This window comes from Trachypithecus francoisi, unplaced genomic scaffold (assembly GCF_009764315.1).
Source record: "Trachypithecus francoisi isolate TF-2019V2 unplaced genomic scaffold, Tfra_2.0 Lachesis_group8, whole genome shotgun sequence".
NCBI classification, from domain to species: domain Eukaryota; kingdom Metazoa; phylum Chordata; class Mammalia; order Primates; family Cercopithecidae; genus Trachypithecus; species Trachypithecus francoisi.
In genome coordinates, this window is record NW_022681473.1 from 95,918,779 (window position 1) to 95,945,605 (window position 26,827).

General features: G+C 35.8%; 1 protein-coding gene across 6 annotated transcripts in view; it reads left to right on the forward strand.

Moving 5' to 3' along the window:
* Positions 1–26,827, forward strand: part of GRIA4 (glutamate ionotropic receptor AMPA type subunit 4) — a 384,842-nt gene that overhangs the window by 148,926 nt on the left and 209,089 nt on the right. For all 6 annotated transcript variants that reach the window (XM_033205053.1, XM_033205052.1, XM_033205056.1 and 3 more), the window contains exon 4: positions 4,754–4,993. In XM_033205053.1, the coding sequence (XP_033060944.1) occupies positions 4,754–4,993 (240 nt within the window). The remainder of the gene's footprint in view (positions 1–4,753; positions 4,994–26,827) is intronic.

The window sequence follows — 26,827 nt, forward strand, 5'->3', positions numbered from 1 at the left end:
CCTATGTGGGTCTCATTATGTCACCTGGGCTTCCTCACAGCATAGTGGAGGAGTAAAAAGTTTGTATACCCCCAGAGAATGAGACTGGTGTCCTCAAAAGTCACATAGAATCATTTTTATGATACTTTTTTTTTTTTTTTTTGTGACAGAGTTTCACTCTTGTTGCCCAGGCTGGAATGCAGTGGCATGATCTTGGCTCACTGCAACCTCCACCTCCTGGGTTCAAGCAATGATTCTCCTGCCTCAGCCTCCTGAGTAGCTGGGATTACAGGCACGTGCCACCATGCCCAGTTATTTTCTTTTATTTTTTATTTTTGTATTTTTAGTAGAGATGCGGTTACACCATGTTGGCCAGAATGGTCTCAATCTCCTGACCTCGTGATCTGCCCACCTTGGCTTCCCAAAGTGCTGGAATTACAGGTGTGAGCCACCGTGCCCAGCCCCTAGAATCACTTTTGTGATACTTTAATAGTCAAGGCAGTCTCAAAGGTCAACCCAGGTTCAAGTGAGAGGAAAGACTCCATTCTGAATGGGGAAGTAGCAAAGTTCTAGAAGATAATGTGAAAAAGGAAGAAAACCATTGCAATCATTTCTCAGAAAATTCACTGAGGCACAAAAGAGGCAAAAGACAATTAGGTACATGAATCTGGAGTTCAAGAGAAAGATTTGAAGTGGGTGGTACAGTTTGAGAGATCATGAGAACATAGATGGTAACTAAAGCCACAGAACTGGATGATTTCACTTAGGAAATATGTTTAGAATGAAAAGGCAGATCGAGAGAGAATTTTAAGGTACACCAACTTTAAAGGAGCAGAGTAAGAAGTGTTCAAAGACATTAAAATGCCCAGAGAGAGCAGAGAGAGAGAGCATAGTTGTGGTGTTAGGAATGCAAGGCAAAGAAGCATCTGAAAGAAGTGTCCAAATGTGTCCAGCACACCAGGGAATTCCAGTAAGATAAAAGCTAAACTCTAAGATTTAGGATGTAAGTTGGTCGCTAGCAAAATTGAAGAGACTAGTTTTGGTGGTTGGAAAATGTGGAAGCCAGATGAGTTGAAAAGAGTGTGAGCAGAAGACTCCTTCAACTATATGGCTGTGAAAGAGTAGAGAGATAGGAAGCATGAGGTCATGAAAGTTCTTTGCTTTATAAAAGAAAAGACTTGAGCTTGTTTAAAAGCAGTTAGAGGAACTTCTTAAGAGGTGGAAAACTGAAGATACAGGAGAAAGAGAAGGGCCATAGATGGAAGAAAGAACTGTGCTCTTCCTCACCATGCTGCAATGGTCAGTACAATTCAGCACATCTCTTGGATTATGTCCCATAACTTGAGAAACACTGAGCTAAGGCCATGTCTTTTGATTTGTATGTGATATAGAACTACAAATCATAACAAATTATATAATCATTTGACTTAGCTTGGCATCTGGAAGGTGGCATCTGGAATGAAAGTGGGAATGAAACTGATGAGAAGACATATTTAGTTGACACAGGCAAAAAATGGAGTAGTATCATGTGTTTATTGTATGTCTTCATTTATATAATACATAATCCAAGTGATCTTGTTAGTGAAACAGAACACAGAATGTGCACTTAAAATTATAACTTATTTCATTGTAAGCCTTATTCTGATTAGTGTTTATATCTTAAAATATAGATCAACCTAATATCATTGCATGTATTTAGTGGCTAAGCATTAATTCTCATTTATTTTGCCATTTTATGAAAACATAAAAATTTACATTTTTCCATTTTATGTATTCTGAACACATTCAATTCAGCTTAGTTTACTTTCATTAATTTACATTTGAGCTTATTTATATAATCTAAGAAGTTTTATTGTTTGAATAATTATTTGTATGCTAGGCAACAAATAGATGTCATAAGATTCAGCCAAGCAAAATTTTGATTCAAGAGTGTTTTCAAAGCTAGATTATAATAGTATATATGGAAAGAGCTATATTTTAAAATTTGAATCATTGGGCCAAATAAAATACTATCCAAGTTAGCATACTAACATAATAACATTGAATATTTGACTGACAATCTATCCTCATACACACAAAACCCAATAACGCTCACTTACCAAGCCTATGATCTAGATAAAATAGGAAAAAATAAATGTCTAAAAGAATAAGACTACAGCTATAAATTTGCAAAGGGAATGTAAAATTCAAGTGACAGAATACATCAGAAACAAATTTATCAGCCTGAGACTATAGTTTCAAAGTAAGTATATATGAATAGAGGAAGAATGACAGACAACTATGAAAAGGAGAATAAATAGATATGTATGATGATGCAAATGAATGAATGCAGATAGAAGACAATAAAATATCAGAAAATATTGTTTGTTGAGGTCCAGCATAATAAATTAAAATATTAAATAGTATAGTGAGTACCAGAATAGTGAAAAGTCATAATGATTACAATGAAAACAATATAATAGGAATAAAGAGTAGATGGATTTTATGTATAGCACAATTGTTGCTTTTGAACTTTAGCAGTGTGGTACACTTTGGACATAAAATTTTATACAGTCAGGTGTTCAACATTTAAAATAGACGAAAGCAGAAGTGCTCTTGGATTTTTGTAAGGGTGGAAGGGAGGGATACCAAGAAAAGGAGTCCAGCATTGCCCACCCAATGCTTTCTCAGCAAAAGTCTTCATACAAAGCTACATGAGTACTTCGAGGGAATTTATGGGGTTCCTAGAAAAACACGATTTAGAAGCCAAAGCTTGAAAATCGTATGGTTTTCAAGTGGCATACTTTAAAAGATTATGTAAATATTCATTATATGCATAAGTTAAAGTACATGACTTCTAAATCTTATTTGTTTATATTTTCTAGAACAAGTATTAAAATTTGTGTATAGTTTCAGCACCAAACTAAAAGCCAGGATCTCAGATTTGAATTCTACAGCTCTTCAATCCACTTTTTTCAGTAGAGTAAAATAAAAATTAATCGAACCATATTATTTATCATGTAAAGCTTGAGAGTTGGCCCTCAGTTTGCAAGAAAACCAGTAGAACAAAAAAATAGGAAAACATGAAGGAGCCGAGTAATTCCAGGTTCTACTGGTGTTAAATGTGGACCACTCACATACTTGCATCCAAAGCCTTGGTGGAACATTTACAGATTAGGGTCTAATGCAGCAACTTGATTTATTAAATCACTTAAGTTATAAGCATTGCATTAAGTTAAACTTAAGATGCCTGAAAGTTAAATTAGAATCTTCCTTATATCTTGCAAGAAAATTATAGCCAGTCACATTGTCAGAACAAGCCTGCCATGTTGGTCAGTCTTCTCAGAGGATCAAATTCTAGTTCCTTGGTGAGCATAGAATTAGTTGATGGTTCTTCTTTGATAGAATTTCTTTATAAACCTTAATATAATATCTACCAAAATAAATGGTATTTCTGTTTAGAATCTGAATACCTCCTTTCTTGGTTTTGAATCAACTGTAGTATTTCATTTACTAAACCTTTTATTCTCTTATTAAAAAGTAAAACTATTCAACTACACAAGTGCATATAGAAAATCTATGTTAAAATCTGCCACTTATTAATCACATCCTATGTTCTCATAGCATAGCACTTTTACATAATCTCATTTAATTCTTGCCATATTATGTATTCACAGCTAATGCAAGTAAGATTAGTAACTAAAATCAGAAAACATGAAAATTGTATAGACCTAAACACTTCTTAAGCTAGCTACATAAGCCAAGAAGAAATAGGACTGTTAGCCATACATGATAAACTATAAGAATTTGGAATTCAAATATACTTTCTTTATGCTATCTCCTTTGCAGATTTCTGTCCCTTAAAATATAAATTGGAAAAAGTCACACCAATTTGGACCAGAAATCAGTTCTGTTAAAAGAGTAATAAAAATATGATTGGAAAAGAATTTTGAGAAGAATCTTTTTCTATTTAGATGTTGCCTCACAGTTTTTGTAGCAACTGGGAGCATGGACTAAGAAAAGCAAGATGAGGCTGTATACCTGTTTCCCTGGGGTCCTCTTACTTTATTTGGCTTGCTTCTGTTGGGTTTTGGAATTGGTTTATCTTTACTTTTTGGTCTGCCTAGAACGTGTGCAGCTGGCCCCAATTCACTAAGCCTCTCAGATATGCCAAGAATGACTTTCTAGCAGCCTAACGTCTGTTTTCAAACATGATTCGAGGAGACTCTAAGACTGTGATTAAAATGAAATTGCCACAGCAAGCAAACAAAAAGTAACAATTTAGGCAGAGTGAAAACTATAATCCAATTCAAGAATAGAAAATATGTACTTATAGTTTACGCAGAAGGGCAAAAGGTATTATAAATAAATGTTCCTTCAATTAATACTCAAAAATTTCAAATGTATATTATTATATGTTTGCATGTAAGAAAAAAATGCAGAAAATAATTTTGGATTTGTCACACCTAAAGTTCTCTAGCATAGGATTTGTCACATTATTATGGGAGGCCTTTTTTTTTTTATTTTAGTCAAATTTCCCTTTAATCCAATTGTCTTCTTAATGCAGAATTTTAATTCGGATCAGCTTCACTCAATGTAAGGCTTTGAGTACAAGCTCAAGAATTCATTGATTGTGCAATTAATTCTACACTTCACTTTTACTCTTTATCTTATATTCCTGACAGATCCAATGATTCAGTAATTTTTATTTTTTTTAATTTTCTAGAATGTAGACTTTAAAGTCAACAATTTGAGTGTGCTAATAGTTTGTGGTGTTTTCTTCCTCTTGTTTCAGTCTGTTCCCAGTATTCTAGAGGAGTGTTTGCCATTTTTGGACTCTATGATAAGAGGTCAGTACATACCTTGACCTCATTCTGCAGCGCCTTACATATCTCCCTCATCACACCAAGTTTCCCTACTGAGGGGGAGAGCCAGTTCGTGCTGCAACTAAGACCTTCATTACGAGGAGCACTCTTGAGTCTACTGGATCACTACGAATGGAACTGTTTTGTCTTCCTGTATGACACAGACAGGGGTAAGTCCAGTTTCTTCATCTATATCAGCAAAACTCTACTTTTCAATGTGAAATAGCCTTATATGACTTTGGCTTTTTAGCAAATTGTTTTGATCTCTAACGTTGCTAAAATCAGAAAATGGTTGATGTGTATTTTTATCTTGACTCTGGGGAAAAATTTCTAATTAAACGAGTTTCAGATTCACAAGGTTACTCATTAGCAAGCCATGCTCTGTAACTTCATTGAAGTTAAGATAACTATGTGAATAAGAAAAACAAACCAAAGTGCTTTTCCTGCTCTCACACAACAATCAACAAAAACAATTCTGTGACCTCTAGTCACCAACATGTGTGGAGGTTATTCCCATACGCCCGCTAAGTGACCCTCCGGAGCACATATCTACTTCCATTCAATCCTGACATTATCTACCTGGAGTTATTTGACATCAGATCCTACAGGTTGAAGGCTCAGTCCCCCACAAGACTGAACTTCACTTCGGAAGCCAACCAGCTATAACTTGGGGTTCCCGTGACCCTTCTCCTTGGGTTTGATTTGCAAGAGCATCTCAGTGCTCAGGAAAAACACTTCAACTTTCATTTCTTCCTTCATATAAAGGATATTACAGAGGATACAGATGAACAGACAAATAGAATAAATGGATGGAGAGAGGTGTGGGGAAAGGAGTGTGGGGCTCCCATGCCCTTCCCAGGTGAGCCACCCTCCAGGAATTGCCTCATGTTCAGCTATCTGGAAGCCCTCCTACCTCTGTCCTTTGGGTTTTTATGAAAGCTACATTATGTAGGCATAATTGATTACATCATTGGCCATTGACCAACTTAAACTTTCATGTCCCTCTTTCTCTCCAGAGGTTGGTGTATGGGACTAAAATTCCCAACACTCTGATCCTGCCTTTGTCTTTTGGTAACAAGCTCCCATCTTGGAGTTATCTAAGAACCCCCAACCACCAGTTATCTTATTAGCATACTAGAGACAATCTTCTGTCCCTAGAAATTCCAGGGATTTTAGTAATGGTAAGTCAGGAAACAGAGGAGGACCAAATACATATATCATAATAACTACTTTTAAAATTTTTTCTGTGATATTTCAGGTTCAGTGATAACATAAATATGTTACTTTACTTCAAAGGCAAATGACTTAATGTTTTGGAACATATTAAAATAATTGATCCATAATGTTGAGTTTGAAATACAAAACTCTAAGCGAGTAATTGAAGGGCCATGACAGTGATGATACAGGTTTGGCAATAAGACTTCTGCTTGCTGGCAACCTTTCACTTTACCAGTTTTGAAAGATTAATAAGTGATCCCATGTCACCTGTGTGTGGGAGAGACAAGGTAAATAACTCACATATTGCATTATTAACAATCCATACATTTTGTTCAGTGATTGATATAGCTTTATTTTTCAGCTGGAGGAACAACTTAAGGAGTGCCCATGCACGTTTTGCAGTTCTTGTTTTTTATTTTTATGTTTTTCATGTTTTTTATTTAGTGACTAGAATCATATCAATATATTATATTTAAAAATAAGCATTAGGGGATCATCTGTGGGTTCTGTCTTCAGTCCTTTTTTCCTTGAGGTTTAAGAGTTATGAAAAGATAAGCAGTTAAAACAAAGGTTGTAACAGGCAGCATTTTAAGCATATTCTTGAATGGAATTCTATGTATGAAATGAGTAAAAGTAATAAATAGCTTTTTCTATCTACGAAATGAGTAAGGATAATAAATATCCTTAAATCTTTTCAAAATATTTTTTTCAAACTTTTGAAGACATAATCCACCTTCCAGAATCCAAAGTATAATCTCCTACATTCAAAGATGAAAACCCATTAAAAGAATTCATCTTCATTACTAAAATTTACATTTTTAATTAGATGCAAACAGTGTCATTTAAGATGTCATACCAATAGTGTTTCTGGCACATCATTTCTATTGGTATTCTTGGTAAATTTCCCTTACAGAAACAAGCTCAGCAAATTTAATGTCATCATCACATCTTCTCTAAGGTTGTAGCATACTTTAATTCTCGTTTGGAAATATGGGAATCTACTTATATTGCCTACTATTATTTGTTATTGGTTAACAATCTAAAGCATCCTAGGGGATGAATTACATATTAGAAAAAAATATCCCTCTGTTCATTTCTAACTGTTGGAAAAACCCTTGAGCAACAGGACACTGAAAATTGAATCATAATGTCAATAAATATATATCAGGGTATAGATGAGATGTTGCTACCTGTGGTTCATTATGACATATCCTAGTTCTCCACCTTGGGCAGAAGATGCTTATTTTACAACTTGTTCTCATGGAAATACCAGTGGAACCTGTGTCTCACTTTTTCCTTATCTCCCTGTAGAAATCCATCTCTGGCAAGGAGAGGGTTATAGGTATAATTCATGCATTGGTGGGGACACAGAACAGGGATTAAGTTGGCACTTCGCTTTTCTATCCATTTATACTTTCCAAGGTCCTTCCTCATGCATAGCAAGTCAGATGCTCCAACCTTGAGTCATTCCCATTACCTCCTACCATGACATCTCTCTACTATAAGCAGGCATATATGTGGTTATTTAAAGACTCTTTGTCTCATTAACTTTCGGCCTGTAGAGTCTTAAACTCATCATGGTACAGCCATGACTTCTTCTAATAGTGTTGTCTTATAAGCCTTTAACCTACTTACTGGCTTTCTGCCCAAAGCCTACTTTTTGCATACAGTCATCCTAGAATTTAACTGTCCTGCTTCTACCCAATTGACACAACTTCTGGAATTTCTTAGTTCTCTTCAATTGTTGCCTCAGAACGAATAACTAGTTCTTAGCATTTTTTCCTATAGTAATTACCCAACTCAACTTCAAAACAGACATCTTTATTTCAAGAAGTAATTGCCTGAACAAAAAATAACACGTCAGGAAAATGACTGTTTCTTGATGTTCAGATGGTTTTCCTTGCCATGATACATCATGTTTCCCAACATTCTTGATCTCAATTGAGTACTCTCAAAGCAGAAGGAAAATTTTTTCTCCCTTAGAAATTGTCGTGCTCATTTTATAAGTTTAAGATCATAAACTCTATTTATTTCCCCTTCGATACTGTGCTTATAATTATGTATCACTCTCACTAACTGAGGTATGAACAGATGATTAACTCATGATAAACATAGTCAGCCCAGAGTAATTCACATTTTCACATCATAAAGAGAAAAAAAGACTTCAAATAATTATACATATCAATATTAAAATCAAAATATCTTAAAAGTAATATACAAAATCCAAGTGTAAAGAGATAAGATATAAGTAAAGTACTATCTTATTTATTTTGATACTTTTTGGTATATCTTAGTACTTTTCTTTCCTCCTGTACTGTTATCATGAACTGATTAAACATTTTTTTCCGTTTTAAATAACTGGCTTAATGACTGAATTTCTTTACCAACTTGAGTGGAACACTATTTTCTGATGTATCATGAATCCATATTTTGGAATAAGGTATGTTGTTGGGCCGCACAGTCATTCTGATATCTTAATCCCAACAGTGCCAAAACACTCTCTCAAAATACAAGAGCTGACTCTATCATACCTTGGAGTAGTGTTTTTATGTTGAATTATGGCAATTAAAGGAATGATCCTCTATTTGCTATGATAGAAGTCCTGTGATCTGCTACTAATTAGCTGTATGAACTTGCCTATGTTGTACTTTTGGCTGTATCTGCTTTTAAAAAACATTAACTGCATTATCTTTAAGATCTTTTCAAATTATCTTTAATATTTCCTTCTATTTTTTAATTCAAATATTCTATTCCCTACCTGGAAATGGTGAACAGCAACAGAAAGATAGCACATGGCATACCTGATCTTATCAGCAGGAAAACCTACTTCTTTTCATTTGACTACCTCTCAAAGGAGAAAAAAAAAGCATTTGTTCATTTATTTATTAATTTATTCATTCAACCTTCAATAAATATTTATTTTTCAATTTGTCTGTATTGGACACTTTAGTAGGTACTGAGAATTCAATGATGAGCAAGACAGTAATGAAAATGAATGAAGTTCGGTGCTATGACTTCATTAGGAAATAGCACACAACACTCTATTTAACAACCAGAAACTTGCTTTCGACATACAGCTTAATATTTTAAAATCTTAATTTGGAACACAACTGCTTTCCAAAAAGATCACTGCCTCTTTCGGGAAAAACAATTAGAAAAATCGCTTAACTACAAACTTTAATAAGATCTTTGAGTTGATAAGTAAACTAGTCCCACCATACTCATACCGGCCAAGAGAACTTTCTGTGATGATGGAATTGTTCTGTAATCTGAGTTATCAAGTGTGATTATCTCTACCACTTGAAGCTATTGCAGGTTTAAAATGTGACATACAACTAAGACACTGAATTTTCAGTTTTATTTAATTTAAAAAAATTTAAATTTAAATAGCCACATTTGGCTCATGACTACCATACCAGACAACATAACACATCTAACCAATGAGCTCATATGAAATAATACATTTCACTATGAGTGAAATTTTTAAATCTCTTATTGACTCATAATTTACTACAGAAGAAAAGAACTTAGTGAGCACTCAGCGCATAACACTTTTGCTAATAATTTTCACATGGTGTTGTGTATACGTTTACCTATCTTTTCTTCCCCAGAATTGTGTTTCTCTAGTAATCACTGTTTTTTCTTACATTTACACCTTGTTTTGTCTAGCATAGTAACCCCTGAGAGGCTTGCTATGGATATTAATTGAATTAATGAATTAATCTAGTGAAGTGCTTGACAATAGGTATCAAACAATTTTAAGGCCTTAATAACTAATGATGTAATTCATTTTTTATTAATGGTGTCATATTTTAATAGATCAAATAGCTAACAGAACAGCCAAAATGAAAAACTGACTGGGATAGTATTACTTGAATTAAATGCAATTTTCTTATCACAAAAAAAAAATGTTGAGCAGGCTGAAAGATAACATTTTTGATTTAGACCTAATTAAACAAAATATATAGAAAATGTTTTAAAAATCAGTTTTTCTGGTAATAGAAAACCTTTACCTTTTTTCAAGCCAAATTAATATGATGTCAATTCCTTGAGCGGAAAAGATATCAATTTAAATATGTTTAATATAAGCAATGGTTATTTTCTCATTTGAAATAAAGGAGTACACTTTTTACCTGTGTGTATTGTCCAGATTTTCAAATGTTTATGATGGGTTTATGGCCATTCCTAACACCCCAGGTAACAAGGTGAATTTACGATTGAGGGAGATATGAGCAGAATACTAACATTTTTTAAATTTCTAGTGATCGTTGCTGGTATTTTTCAAAGCTGTTACGAGGGCCAGCAATTTTGATCTCAGGTCCAGATTCTGCAATGGCTGACAATGACCTCATTTTACATAATCCTGACTCTCTTTAATGCTTAATGCTCAATGTTTTGCTCACATTACTGCTATGGAAGTTTGTGGTATTATTTTAGAGGTTCCTAAATATCTTGTATCCAATATCTCAATAAATTTTGTAATATTATGTAAATTGTTCCTAGGAGAGATATATTTGGCAAAGCATAGAGCAGAAAATTTTCCTTTGGCTCGTTCCCTTTGGTCTGTTTTGTTTCTTGTTAGCATTTTTTTTTTTTTTACAAAAGTATATTCTACATATTGCATAACATATTTTCAGAAACCTGGGAAACAATGTCCTGGGTGGTATAATATGCATATGCTGCTATTGCTTGCTAAAGCCAATGCAAGAGGTGATGAGGGGATGGAAAGAGTAGTATGTTTATGCAGGAGGAGAGATAGATCTTATTATTTTATTTCTACTTTTTGGTTTTTAGTATATGTATGTCTTTTATTTTTAAACTGCCTTTAATCCTCTTGCAAAAAAAAAAAAAAAGTTGAGATTCAGGTAACAGAAAAAGGAGCAAATGACGAGTAAGAGGCATGCAACTCCTTTAAATGACATACCTTTTATTCCCTCCAAAATAAGTCTCTATAAATCACTCCAGGGAACTCTCCTATTTTCCTTTTGGGTTCTCGACTCCAATACTCTTCTCCTCCATTTTGTTATTGCATTACAATAAGAAATATTCTTTTATTCTTTCCCATTTTCTCCTCCTTCCTTAGGAACCTAGCGTAATGAGTAGCTAGGCAAGATGATTTCAGGCTTACTGGGAACGTCTGTCCTTCTCTTTTACCAGATATGGATGCTGCGATAGTTAATGTTATGTTTCAACTTGACTGAGCTAAGGGATGCCTAGGTAGCTAGCAAAACATTATTTCTGAATGTATCTGTGAGGTTGCCTCCAGCAGCGCTCAATACTTGAAGTGGTAGACTGAGTAGAGCAGATAGTTCTTACTAGTGAAGGTGGGCATGAGCCAATCCATTGAAGGCCTAAATAGAACAAAAATTCGGTGGAAGGGTAAATTTGTCCTCTGTGCTTGAGCTGGATCTTCCATCTTCTGCCCTTGGACATTGGTGCTCTTGGTTCTCAGGCCTCTGGACTCGGACTGGTACCTATGCCATCCATCCTCTGAATTTCAGCCCTTAGGACTTAGGGACTAAGACTTATGTCATTGGCTCCTCTGGTTCTTAGGCTTTCAGGCTTAGACTAAAACTTCACCACTGGTTCTACTGATCCTACTGATTATTGGATTTCTCAGTCTCCATAACTGCATGAGCCAATTTCTTATAATAAATCTCTCTGTATGTATCTGTATATATTCTATTGCTTCTGTTTCTCTGGAGACTAATAAGATGCCTCAAAACTCTTAAACCCTAATTCATAAGTAATATAGGAGGATGACAAAGCAGATATCTCCAAGGAATACAGCATAATGACATCAGTTCACAATGAATTAAAATTACAGATACCAACTGCTTTTTAAAAATGTCTTTCAGATAGAGGTAGAATCGGGAAGGTCAGGGGTAACTGTATACCTGTCAAGTGGATTGGGAGCCATCCACAGAAAAATGTTCGGTGTCTGGACTGCAGATCACAAGCACCATTCTTTTCCTAATTTCTCCCCATCTCTGATTCCTAATTACCACATTTCACCAACACAAATCTACCATTGATTTTACTTCTTAAAATTCCCATGGTTCATTTTTTCTTGTTAAAAGCAAAACTAGAATAGCAAAAGAGTTAGTTTACATATAACTTTAGAAAAAGTAAGAATCTGTCAGGTTCCAAGCTCATATGATCCCAAGAAGAGATTTATCTTTAATATTTGACAGTACTAAACCCGGTTTTAACAACTCAGGGAAAAAACGTATTTCCTAACAAATGCCCCCCGCCCCAAAAAAAACACAAAACAAAACAAAACAAAAGTTCAAGTCTAAAACCGTCACTGGGATGAAGAGGAGTTTCCATTTTGTAAATCTTTTATGAAGACTCTGGAAAAAAGTCTCATCAGGATTTAGAATAATTTTTATCCGTCATCCAAATATACTTGCTTACAAACTCTTATTACATTTATAGCCAGACTGACAGTCAGTATTTACCTGTTTCCAATTACCAAGTATGAGGATCATCCATTCCAGCAGGAGAAGGAGAACAGCTAACAGCATCTTTGGAGCATACATTTCTGCCTTCCTGCTGGAGCCAGGCCAGTGGAAGAGCAAAAGGAGATACAAGTATAAAAATAACAATTGAGCTTCCTATGGAGATTCTCACTTGTAACTGAGGGAGAAATAACAATCAGAATCAGGCAAGGGAGTTCAACTCTCTTCAGAGCATCTCCTTTGGAGTCACCGCAACACTTATGACTTGCCTTCATTAACCCAGATTCCACGGGCTGTTACTACTTAGGATTAGAAAGTGGAGAAATGCCTTGTCCATGCCTATGTCCTGAATGGTACTACCTAGGTTTTCTTCTAGGGTTTTTATGGTATTAGGTCTAACATTTAAGTCTCTAATCCATCTTGAATTAATCTTCGTATAAGGAGTAAGGAAAGGATCCAGTTTTAGCTTTCTACTTATGGCTAGCCAATTTTCCCAGCACCATTTATTAAATAGGGAATCCTTTCCCCATTTCTTGTTTCTCTCAGGTTTGTCAAAGATCAGATGGCTGTAGATGTGTGGTATTATTTCTGAGGACTCTGTTCTGTTCCATTGGTCTATATCTCTGTTTTGGTACCAGTACCATGCTGTTTTGGTTACTGTAGCCTTGTAGTATAGTTTGAAGTCAGGTAGTGTGACGCCTCCAGCTTTGTCCTTTTGACTTAGGATTGTCTTGGCAATGCGGGCTCTTTTTTGGTTCCATATGAACTTTAAAGCAGTTTTTTCCAATTCTGTGAAGAAACTCATTGGTAAACACCAAAAGCAATGGCAGCAAAAGCAAAAATTGACAAATGAGATCTAATTAAACTAAAGAGCTTCTGCACAGCAAAAGAAACTACCATCAGAGTGAACAGGCAACCTACAGAATGGGAGAAAATTTTTGCAATCTACTCATCTGACAAAAGGCTAATACTCAGAATCTACAAAGAACTCAAACAAATTTACAAGAAAAAAACAAACAACCCCATCAAAAAGTGGGGAAAGGATATGAACAGACATTTCTCAAAAGAAGACATTCACACAGCCAACAGACACATGAAAAAATGCTCATCATCACTCGCCATCAGAGAAATGCAAATCAAAACCACAATGGGATACCATCTCACACCAGTTAGAATGGCAATCATTAAGAAGTCAGGAAACAACAGGTGTTGGAGAGGATGTGGAGAAATAGGAACACTTTTACACTGTTGGTGGGATTGTAAACTAGTTCAACCATTATGGAAAACAGTATGGCGATTCCTCAAGGATCTAGAACTAGATGTACCATATGACCCAGCCATCCCACTACTGGGTATATACCCAAAGGATTATAAATCATGCTGCTATAAAGACACATGCACACGGATGTTTACTGCGGCACTATTCACAATAGCAAAGACTTGGAATCAACCCAAATGTCCATCTGTGACAGACTGGATTAAGAAAATGTGGCACATATACACCATGGAATACTATGCAGCCATAAAAAAGGATGAGTTTGCGTCCTTTGTAGGGACATGGATGCAGCTGGAAACCATCATTCTTAGCAAACTATCACAAGAACAGAAAACCAAACACCGCATGTTCTCACTCATAGGTGGGAACTGAACAATGAGATCACTTGGACTCGGGAAGGGGAACATCACACACGGGGGCCTATCATGGGGAGGGGGGAGGGGGGAGGGATTGCATTGGGAGTTATACCTGATATAAATGACGAATTAATGGGTGCTGACGAGTTGATGGGTGCAGCACACCAACATGGCACAAGTATACATATGTAACAAACCTGCACGTTATGCACATGTACCCTAGAAGTTAAAGTATAATAAAAAATAAAAAACAAAAAATAAAAAAGAAAGTGGAGAATTGAACTAAGGGGTGAATGAATGGGATAAAGGCACATAAATGGCTGTCTTTATAAAGAGGGTTATGTGTCCGGCTCCTTTTCCTTGGTGAGAAGAGGCAAAGGGAGTGCCTACCCCTCACCTCCCACTGTCCCTAGTTACAGAGCGAAGGATTTGAGGGCAGATGCTGGAAGTCATCCTGAAGGAGTACTGAAATCTAACAAGGTGAATGAATCAGAACAGGGGTGCTGAGCAAATAATATTGAGATGAAACTAAAACAAGGGTAGTCAAATGAAGAAGAGAGCAGAGCAACTAGCAGCAAAATAAACAGTAGGTTGACAGAATGGAGAAATCATAGAGATGAAATACAGAAGCCTGCAGAGGGTTTCCAGGTGCCAGCAGTTCATTCGAAGTGTTAAAGAGGCCTGAATGGGATGGCAGGGACATAAATATGCAGTCCTCCATGAATATTTATACTGGGTCAGTTTCGTTGTCATCACTTACTAGGTTCTGGACACACACTGTTGACTGACACATCAACTGGGTGCTGTTCTTCCTTTCCTGATTCCTTCCCATTGTTAGTATTCAGGCACTGAATATGAGGTGAGAGCAGATCTGAATAAGACCTCTGGAAGCCCTGCTCACTGGAAAGGCCCTACTCCATGGAAATTCAAAATTCCAACAAACAGATTACAAAATAAGAGTATAGGAGTCCAAAAGTTCTGATTTTTTCCCATAGTGATTATATTAATGAATTTTTTGAAATAATAAAATTGTATAAAAAATTTTTAGGCTGGGTCTGGTGGCTCTCACATGTAATTCTGATACTTTAGGAGGACAAAGTGGGAGGATCACTCAAGGCCAGCAGTTTAGGACTAACCTGGACAACATAGCAAGACTCTGTCTCTACAAACAATATAAAAACTAGCTGAACATGGTGGTGTGCACCTGTAGTCCTAGATACTCTGGAGGCTGAGCTGGGAGGATCTCTTAACCCAGGAGTTCAAGGCTGCAATGAGCTATGATTGGACCACTGCATTTCAGCCTGGGTGACAGAGGGAGACCCCCATCGCTTAGTTTTTTTTTTGCTTTTATAGAGCCCTGAGCATATGCAGAAATGTTCAGTTGAGTTAGTCAACCATGTTCGAGAACTAAGGAAAGAGAACATGTGCCTTAAAAATCTTTAGACTGATGAAACGTGGTTATAATAGTTCAGCAATTTTCTTATATGAAAATAAGGCTGTGTAGGTTTTCTTACTGGTTCCATGTTTTCAGTGACCCACAACTTCCTTAAAGCAATACATTTGCAAATGAATTATGATTTCCTGACAATACATTTTTTAAATGTCATTTATCTGAAGGTATGGAGGAAATATCTTTTGAAAGCTCTGATGGAACACCTTGCCTCAAGAAAAATTGCCTCAATGAATTTTCCCGTTTACTACAAAAAAGAAACAAATGTATACAAATTATAATGTACAATTAAGGTTGAAATACAGTATGAAATCTGTGTCAAAAGTATGGTTTACTTAACAGATATGCTTTATAATTTATTCATCATGTTATAACAGGTATTGTATCAGAACTATGGAAAGTAGTAACTTCCTATTTGTTGCAGTGGAAGAGAGTTCTCAGATACAATGTATAAATTCCTTATAGTTGGACTTGTGACATACCTGCCAATATTTTGATTGTTAAATGGAAATTTTCTATTTCATATCAAATAGAAATTTTCAGTTCTATAGCACAGATGTTGTCAGTAGAGGACAGTCATAATATTGCGATGTTAAGTGCCTGAATTCAAATACCAGCTTTACAGCTTATTATATGTTTGACCTTGGATAATTTCCCTAACATCATGAGATCTCAGCTTTCTAGACTGAAAAAATAGCATTAATAATCAAATCTACTGGGTCGCTATGTGTTTTATATAAAGTCCTTATAAGTTCCTGGCATTATTATATTAAGTTATAACTATTATTCTTTTATTACCATCATCATTAATATGTTATTAATCTATTCTTAAACTAATAAATATTTATCATTTTAATATCCTTGATCATGAATCAAGGTGTCTGGTTAATATTTTATATTATAAGATTTAAACCTTCATGCACATTTCTGATTACTACTGCTAAATTCATGAAAAAACAAACCAAAATGTAAATTTGTGATAGCTTATTTTCTTTTTCCTTCATAGACATCCCTTGCTCTAATTGCCCCTAAAATGCTGACATTTACTTGGGTTCTGTCCTTGGCTACTTTGACTCTGTAAAGTTCTTCAATACAAACTACATATGTCACATTCTTAATTAGAATGATTTCATGAGTTCTCATTACTCTTCATATAAAGTCCAAATTTAAAAGATGCTCCACAATCTGTCTCCTGATTGTTTCTTCCATCTCATTTCATAGTCCACTTCCCCTGAAATACCAAGATCCAGAGAAAATGGTTTTTCCAAAGATTTGTGCACACTAAGTTCTTTCTCTTGCCTTGACAGCTTTGCAAATGTCATTCCTTCAAACTTTTTCTTGGGTAACTCTTATTCACCATTTGGGTCTGAGCATAACTTCCAGTGGAAGTCTCCTTCCACACATTTACCTTCAAGTGAGTTAAATCCCCTCCTGTGCATTCCCATAGCATCTATATTATCTCTGTCAAACACTTTATTCTAACTATATGTTTAATTATATCTTCATCGTCAGGCTCTTTAAGATTTATCACAATAGGGACTCTGTCTTGCTCCTTGAACAAGGATGGTGCCCCCATACAGTCACACTTAATATGAATGAACAAATCATATGGTCTCAATTCCACTTATATAACAATGACTTCAAAATCTGTATTTAGAACTCATTCCTCTCCCCTGAGCCAGACTCATTTACATAGTAACTGTTAAATATCCCATTTGTATCTCAAAACTCATTATTTCAAGAGTGAATTAATGCTTCTTTTGGTTCACTGCTTCCTTGCTTCTTTTGGCTCTTTTTCTATCCTAGAGGGTGACACATGCTAGAAATACAGGAGCCTTCTTTACTCCATGTTTTCCCTTCATGCAATCATATCTAACCAATCATTAATCCTGCCAAACGTGTATCACCCAAAAATATCCTAAATGCATTTCCTCCTCTGCATTCTAACTACTGCTGTCCTTGTTCTGGGATTCTTCACTCTCCCACAACAACCAACTTTTCTCCTTGGCCCCAGTACTGCCCTCCTTAAATCCAACTTCTATGCACTTGCCACAGTGAACTATCTGCTAATAATTTTTTCTTGGAATGTTGTTCCTTAGTGACCTATAATTTATATTTATCCCAATGTACTTGACAATTTTGTAGCAAGGTTATATTGACTTTCTAGAATATGATGCAGAATATGACATACTTTTCTGTTTTCTGGATGCGTTTACATAATGTTTAAATTAGTTTCTTCTCAAAAGTTCAGTAGACTATGCCTTAAAATATTTGTGCATAAGCTCTGTAAAAGCTTTTTAACCAATGCTTTGATTTCTTTCATGATTCTAAGGCCTATTCATGTCTTTTTTTCACTTCTCTTTCTGTCATGTTTGTTAAGGTATGTAGCATGCATTGTTGTGAAGCACTCAATGTATTCTGGCCAGAAAACGTGTTCTCTGATATTAATCCTTTGAAACCCTTTGGGGTTTTTTTTCACGTTTGAGTACATGCTCAATTTTAACAATATTTCATAGGGCTTTAGAAGAATATTTATTTCTGATTTTTAGCTGCAAGGTTCTATATAATCATAATGCACTATTAAGTTTGAAATACAGTGCAAGACCTATGTCAGAGGTTACATTTGTTCAAATATTCCGCATCTTTATTAAATTTCTGACTGCTTGACCTAACTGAGAAAAGTACAAGGAAATCTCCCATCTTAGTCACATTTGTCAATTTCTTACTCTAATTCTATAATTTTTTACTTAGTATGAGATATACTTTGATACAAAATATTTTGGAATTTTTAGCATCTTCCAGGTAAATTGAACCATTTTTAGATTAGGTAATGAACGCCTCTCTCATTTGTCATGCTTTTTGTATTGAGGTCCGTTTTTTCTTCCACTAACATAGAAGTTTTCTTTTGGCTCATGCCCTATTTGTCAAAAGTGTATCTTTTGACATTTTTTATTTTCAATTGTCCTGCATCCTTATGTTTTAGGCATATCTTTTTGGCGCCACAACTGCCATTATGCACTAAGTACTTTATCATGTCTGTTAACATATTTAATTTTCCAAAAACTTTAAAGGAAAATATAATTATTATCCTGTATTATTCTTGAGTTTAAACACTTGGAGAGTTTAAATAATTTACCCAAACTCACATAGCCGTCAGTGACAGAGCTAGGACTCAACTACCTCTGTCAGCCCAACTCAACTCAACTCCAATGTGGCAGTGAAAAGTAGCCACTGACAACACATAAATAAATGAAAAGGCCTGTGTTCTGATAAAACTCTATTTATCAATACTAAAATTTGAAATCCAAATAATATTTATGTGGAAAAAATGCTACTCTTCTTTTGTCCCACTCTGCTGCCCCAAACATTAAGAAATGTAAAAACAATTCATAGTTTACATTTTATATAAAGACAGCCGGTGGGCCAGATTTTGCCCATCAGCAATAGTTTTCAATATGTGTACAGATTTCCATAAAAGAATGCTACATTCTTTAAATATTGTGTGATTATTTAAAAGGTTAACTTGTGTTAATTAAAAATTCACTAATGTGTTAGAAGCAATTTCCTAATTATATGGATAAATAGTGTTACTACCCATGTGTGAGCACATACACAACCCCAAGATATCTTTTGCTCATAATCTTTTGAGAAGTCTTAATTTTTTTTTTTTTTTTTTTTTTTTTTTTGAGACTCAGTCTCACTCTATTGCCCAAGCTGAAGTGCAGTTGTGTGATCTGGGCTCACTGCAACCTCTGCCTCGCGGGTTTAGGCAATTCTCATGCCTCAGCCTCGGGAGTAGCTGAGATTACAGGCACCCGCCAGCATGCCTGGCTAATTTTTGCATTTTTAGTAGGATCGAGGTTTCACCATGTGGCCAGGCTGGTCTCAAACTCCTGATCTCAAGTGATCTGCCCGCCTCGGACTCCCAAAGCACTGGGATTACAGGCGTGAGCCACCACACCAGGCCTGAGAAGTCTTAATAGTTAAACTATAAATTGATACATTTTTGTTTGGAGTCAGGTAATAACGTTTCTGACAATTGTTTTCTCAATGGTTTTGCCTCTAATTAATGAGTGATTACAATATCCTTCTAACCCAGCACAACATTAGCCAAATCTCTATCCTTTATAGTAGTTATCTGTTTTGGAAATATTTACTTGCCACTGATGTTTTTGTTTGTTTTGAACATTTTTTGTGTGTCATAGATTGATATGGTTTGGATTGTGTCCCCACTCAAATCTCACCTTGAAATTTAATAAGCCTCTCATGTCATGGAAGGGACCTGGTTTGAATCATGGGGATGGGTTTTCCCCGTGCTGTTCTTAGAAAGTGAATAAGTCTCGCAAGACTTGATGGTTTTATAAAGGGAAGTTCCCCTGCCCATGCTCTCTGGCCTCCTGCCCTGTAAGACGTCCCTTGCTTTTCAGCCATGATTGTGAGGCCTCTCCAGCCATGTGGAACTGTGAGTCAATTAAACCCCTTTCCTTTACAAATTACCCAGTCTGGGGTACATCTTTATTAGCAGCATGAAAACAGGCTAATACATAGATCAACTGTTTACTGCATCTTAACAGATTACACAATAGCAAAATTGTGTAAAGAGGTTTCAGAGATCAATGACAGAGATGCGATTGTTGAATCATATTGAGGAGTCATGTTTCAGTGCTTGGTTGGTTTATACGTGGTGCTAAACTAAGTTGAGTAAGAGATACAAAATAAAAATATAGCATGGGTAAATATTAGGTTCAAAGTGTAAGAGAGTTTAATACTGTTTGAGGAAGGAAAATAAGGGTCTTAAGAAATATAATTTTCTAGAAGAAATGGGAGTGAGAGGAGAGAGCACTCGCAAGTGGCACAAACCAAAGCAAGGAAGTGAAAAAGTTCATTGGAGTTTTGCAGAGGATAAGAAGTCTGGTTTGATTAAAACCTTTGGCACATGGGATGCGTATGGACATGGAAGTTGGCCATGTGAGTGTGATGACAGTGTTTCACTAAGATTTCATTAGGGTTCTGTGTTGGCTCTGTACCACTGTGTATTTATTTAAGCTATTTTTTTTAAAGTCTGTAATGTAAATCGACTCAGCTATTCATGGCAGAATAGAAAAGATCGATTGAACTGATGACGATAGCCCTAAAGATTTTTATTGTTTTTTTCCTTCATATGATAATGTCTACCGTCTGGTAACAAATGCAAAGATTTTAGTATCTTAAGACAGGAGTCATAAGCATAAAAAAGACTACATCCTTACCCTTTTCCAAGGTTTATTTTAAGGGTTTCATTCTGTTTTGATAGACGCCAGGTTAAGATCATAACAAATAAGCATCCTCTACAAAAGAAAAACAGCTTAACTCCTATCTGTACAACCGTCTGTCACTGCCGTTTGGAAGGCAGATGAAGGAATTTTGTGAGAGACATTCCTCTCTGGACCTTTTGCGTCCTTTCCAGATGATACCCTGCCAAAAAAAGATTCCATGCCATGGGTATTTGATGTGAGTACACATTATTCTCTGTCACTTCATTGGGAACCATTTAGCTCTTATGAATTTTAGCAACGGGTATGTAAGATTTCTATCAATTCTCACTTTAAAAAGATTTGAACTATGACTCATTTAAAAAGCACTTCTATTTGTAAGTATCTTAAGATACCCAAACACAATCTTGAAAGGACAATTCAGAAATAGTATATAGAATCTGAAAGTAACACTGAAATGTTGTCACTGATGCATTCTAAGAGATTATTTTTTCTGTAATTTAATATTTTGTTTTGTTTTGTTTTTTGAGACGGAGTCTCACTCTGTCACCAGGCTGGAATGCAGTGGCACAATCTCAGCTCACTGCGACCTCCACCTCCCAGGTTCAAGCCATCCTCCTGCCTCATTCTCCCTAGTAGCTGGGACTACAGGTGCCCGCTACCACACCCAGCTAATTTTTTTGTAGTTTTTAGAGTTAGAGACAGGGTTTCACCATGTTGGCCAGTATTCTGCAATTTAATAATAAACATGATGAATTATGTTAATTCCTATTTGCATTTTGACCTGTAATGTTTGTTATTTGAATCATTTTAGTCATTTCATGTTGTGAAGTTTATATTACCTACATTACATTATTTCTGTTTTCACTCAATTATATATGAAATAAATGGTATAAGGAACCACAGAGTCTACATGCTTATTCAGTCTTAAAAATACCCTTCTAAAGTAAATTTATATTAGAAAGAGCCCCCCCTCCCCACTCCCACCCTGGAAATCTGTATGGATTTATGTAGGAACTATATATAATACATTGAAGAGTTAGCAGATTTTAAATGGTCAAAATGGCTGTTGAACTAGAATGACAAGTTTGAGAGTGAGTTGTGTTCTTCCATATTGTTTATGTTACCTTCACATTACTGTAGCCAGGAAAAGTAGTTTATAAAAATAAACAGGAAAAAAAAAAAGCAGTAGAAAGGGAATTTTTTACTTTTTAAAAAAAATAGTCCTCTTAGCAACACCTAGACTGGAAATTATTGTTTCTTGTCTAAAAACATGGGAACAAGGTAGATTTACCCTTACTAGATCCAAGAGACCAATTAGAGACATGTAGTTGTCAGCATGAGGTCAGCACTACCCATCGGCGCAGATGTTACTATAGCCAAGTAGCATGTGACCAGAAGTGTATGACCAATGATGCCTTCAGTCATATGTCTATACGGGGTCTAAGATTTGCCCTTAGAGGGAAGGGAGCATTGATGCAGTATAATATCAAAAAGTGAATTCAAACAGCAGCCCAACTTAGCAAAAGCCATTATGTAGTAGCTGAACTCAGTACAGATTAATATAAAGTATAAAGTGGAACAGAATTAATCAGGGTTTTTCTGATCTGACATAGAGAAATACTCCTATTCTAAACTATAATTCTGTACACAGATATTTAGATTAAAAAGACATAGAGTAACACTTTACACAGTAACAACAGTAGAACTGCATCAACAACAATAGCAAGGGTGAAAGTACTTAAGAGTCTTCTACTTTAAGCAAATCGGAGTGAGTGAGTTTGAAGAAGCCCAGATGCCAGTATATTGAAATCACTGATGAGAAAATGAACAGCTAAGTTGAAACACCTGTGGAATGGATGATGCTGAAGCCCATAGATAGTACCAAGTCTGAGGCTGTGCCTTCAGGCACCCACAACGACAAGTTTTTTTTTTTTTTTTTTTTGAGACGGAGTCTCGCTCTGTCGCCCGGGCTGGAGTGCAGTGGCCAGATCTCAGCTCACTGCAAGCTCCGCCTCCCGGGTTTACGCCATTCTCCTGCCTCAGCCTCCCGAGTAGCTGGGACTACAGGCGCCTGCCACCTCACCCGGCTAGATTTTTGTATTTTTTTAGTAGAGACGGGGTTTCACCGTGTTAGCCAGGATGGTCTCGATCTCCTGACCTCGTGATCCGCCCGTCTCGGCCTCCCAAAGTGCTGGGATTACAGGCTTGAGCCACCGCGCCCGGCCTGACAAGTTTATCAATAAACTTCAAATCTTCCCGGGTCTGAAGGTTTTCATTCCAAACCTTTAAAACAGGAGTCAGCAAACTACATAGCCTGTGGACCAAATCTGCCCAACAGCATTTTTTGTAAATAAAGTTTTATTGGAACAGAGCCATGCTCATTTATTTACATTTTTTTATGGCTACGTTCCCACTTCTACAGCAGTATTGAGTAGTTGCAACAGTTATAGTACAGCCTATAGTATTTTCTAGCTGGCTAGCTCCTAACATAGAGGAGCTTGCCAACCCTTAACTTAAAACCTTCATTGAAAAAATGATTACTTCAATAGAATTGTCTTATGTGAAAAAGATAATTAGGTTTGTGTTTCATTACTAATAAAATGAAATTTGCATAGTATGAAAATACCTTTTCAAAACTATTCATAAAAGCAACTCAATAAACATATGTAAAGGTTTTCAGGATTTATGCAAGGTGGTGACTATGGATGCCATGGAAACAGTACTATAAATCCATAATATAAATGTAGGTATTTACACTAGACCTAACAAAGCCTTAGTTTTCATATCTTTAACAATAATGATTAAATATTGCTTTCAATTACTGGATAAATAGAACTCAAGCCTTTCTATTTAAAGAATGGTATTTCCCATTTTTCAGGCTACCATGGAATTGCAAGCCTGATCAAAGTCACTGGTGTGAAATATCAAACTAGGGATTATGCTGAATATCAATTGTTTGCTTTCATATAAGAGATATGACTATGAAGAAAACTATTCCCCAAAGTCATCTCAAGCATTTAGAATTTTCTACTATTTATCTATGCATGGTAGTTGAAGTAAATCTCTGCATAAAGTAATGGATTTTCACTTAAGTCATAATTTTTGTTCTGTTTTTTACTACCTTACATTTTGTGTTATTGATATGAGCTTTGGACATTAAATTTGGAATAACTGCAATGTAGTAACATTACTTTTTAACTTTAGAATGAGTTTAGACTTATTTCTAAAATCTTGACTGGGTCTGTGTATATGGCTTAGTTTTGTTTGACAACTTACACATCTACTAATTCACTTAAGAAGTGAACTAAAGGTAGAGGCACCATCATCTTTAAGCTGGGTTGTTAGCAAGTTACTCACTGACCATCAAATTACCCTTCTGCTTGAAGCTGTCCATTGGCTTCCTAGCTTATGCAGTGTAAAATCAAAGTTCTTATGATGGCAAACCAGGAACACCCTATCCCACAGCCTTTGTGCATGCTCTTTGCTCTGCCTGGAATACTCTTGCCACACATGTAAGAAGACCTCACTGCTTCCCCTCCAAGACTGCTTAATGTTACCTTCTCAATGTGGCCCTCTCTGACCACCACCATTCTCCATCCTGATATTCCCTACTGTCCTTTCTTGCTTTATTCTTACCTGTAGCATATTTTATCTCCTTATATTCTATTACACTTCACTTATTTAAGGTAGGCTCTGTTACAACAAGACATTTGATTTGTTTATTTGCTGCTGTATTCCAGGAACTAGAATTGAAACTGTCACATAGGAGGTGTTTCATATCTCTTTGTGAAATAAAATTTGATAAGTGAATTAAAAAATGGGGAACAATAATGATGAAAGCAGCAAAGGACTGGAGCATGTGCGATCACTGAATAGTTACAGGGAAAGTGGTCAGGAGCTCCTGAGGCCCGCTAATGAATGATCAGCAATGCTTGGTCCCTAGGATATGCATGGAATTCATGGAGTATCTGAATTTTTGTCATTTACTAAGTTGTCTATACTTGAACAAGGAAAATACATGTTTTATTTTAGCATTTAACAACAATTAGTTACCATATAAGAAGTGTCTATTATGTTATTAAAAGATGCCTAAAAAGGAGGGGAAACCTCTAGAATGTTTTGTTCTCAATTTACCAGGTTTAGCCCAGTATGTTTTGATGACCCCTTATGCATGTTTTGGAGAAATAAGAATCATATGCCACAAAAATGCAAACAGAAATAAAAAAACTGAGCAGGGAAAAAGACTGATCATAGATACTATGAAAAAGTTGCCTTTAAGTAATATTTGAGGTTCTTCAAGAATTTATAATCTCATAATAATAGCAAACACTTATATAGTATTTCCAATGTGCAGTATAGTTTTAAAAGTTTTACACATATAAATGATTTTAATCTTTGTAGCATTCTAATGAGGTAGGTGGTATTATTTCCGTTTTTCAGATGAGAAAACTGGGACCCATAGAGGTTAAAAAAACTTATCCAACATTACACAGGGAGTGCCTGCCAGATCCAGGCTTCAAGTGCAGGCAGTTTGGATTAAAAATCTGTGCCCTTAACCACAACATTATGCTGCCGATGAGGACCTCTCCCTTTAATTTGAATCACAGTCAACCAAAGAAAATAGTAGAGTGAGCAGGTCCCAGACAGTTAACACATAACACTCTACAGCACTGGACAGTCCCAACAGTTCCTGAAAGGATAAAAGAAAAGAGAACCAGTCACAGATCCAAATATTTCAGCTTTAGAAATGTATTTCAGCATGGACATCTGAGTCCTGCAGCTGCTGTGTATGGTCTTTTGTGTGGTCACAGGTGTTGGCTGTACTATGAGAGCACATAATGGCAGATGACAAGGCAAGCATAGTAGGGAATGCCAGCCCCAGGAGGTAATGCCAAGTTTAATACTGAAAGTAAAACATATGCATGTGCCAATTTTCTTCTAAACGAATTTTTATTGAAGAAAAACAAAGTTGTCTTCTAAAAAAAATCATCTGTGTATGAATAAAGGATGATATTGGCATAAAAACAGTAGCACTAGTAGGCTTAAAAATTAAGATTTGGTTTAAAAACTGGAGAAAATAAAGTGATAAAATCAGACAGTTACATCAAGAAACAATCACTTGAGGATGAAATCAACAACAATCAGCAGCTACGTATTTCAAGTCTGGGAAGTCAAAGCATTGCTTCAGTTTTCATGTAAAAAAATCTTTCAAAAAAAGAGAAGAAATAAATTATACTCAGTACCTTTTCACAAATAGAACACACCTGCTACTTTTCTATTAGCAGATGGCTTATGTGAATCAGTATGAACAAGTGATGTTTTGGGAAAGGGGGGTGAGGGCCTTCCTACTATGAGTTAAGCTGTTCTATTGGATTAAACAAATGTCCATGGATTATTTGCTATGTATACCATTTTGGGAAAAATCCATATATAAACTATAGACTTAACAAAAAGAAAACAGAACACAAATCTCATGAATGTTAAGCATACTAAGTAAGTAACATATAGGAAATACAAAAAAATGTTAGAATTCAAACAAAGAAGACCCCATATCAGATTTGAGACTACGGTTCCAAGTAGGAGGTAGAATTTGAATTAGTACCTAAGACTTAATATAGCATTTCAATGAGAAGAAAGGAAAGGCATTCCAGGGAGAGGAAGTTGAAAGAGTAGAGTAGAAGAGGTGAAAAGGTGAGGATCAACATTCATGGCAAGTAGTCCACATTTTCTGGGGCACAGGCTCAGTAACTTGAGAAGTCTGAATTCTAGTAAGAGAATTATGAGGCATGAGGCAACGGTCAAAGACTAGGTATTGGTCTGGCTCTCCAGACCTGGAACAATGACTGGCATATTATAGGTGTTTGGTTAAAGTTAGGCAAAAAGAAATGGCAGGCTTCTGTAAAGATAACCATACTGCAACGTAAACTGTGTTCTCATTGAGGCACGTGCAAGACTGTGCAGAGTTACAGAGAAGGCAAATCATTTTGT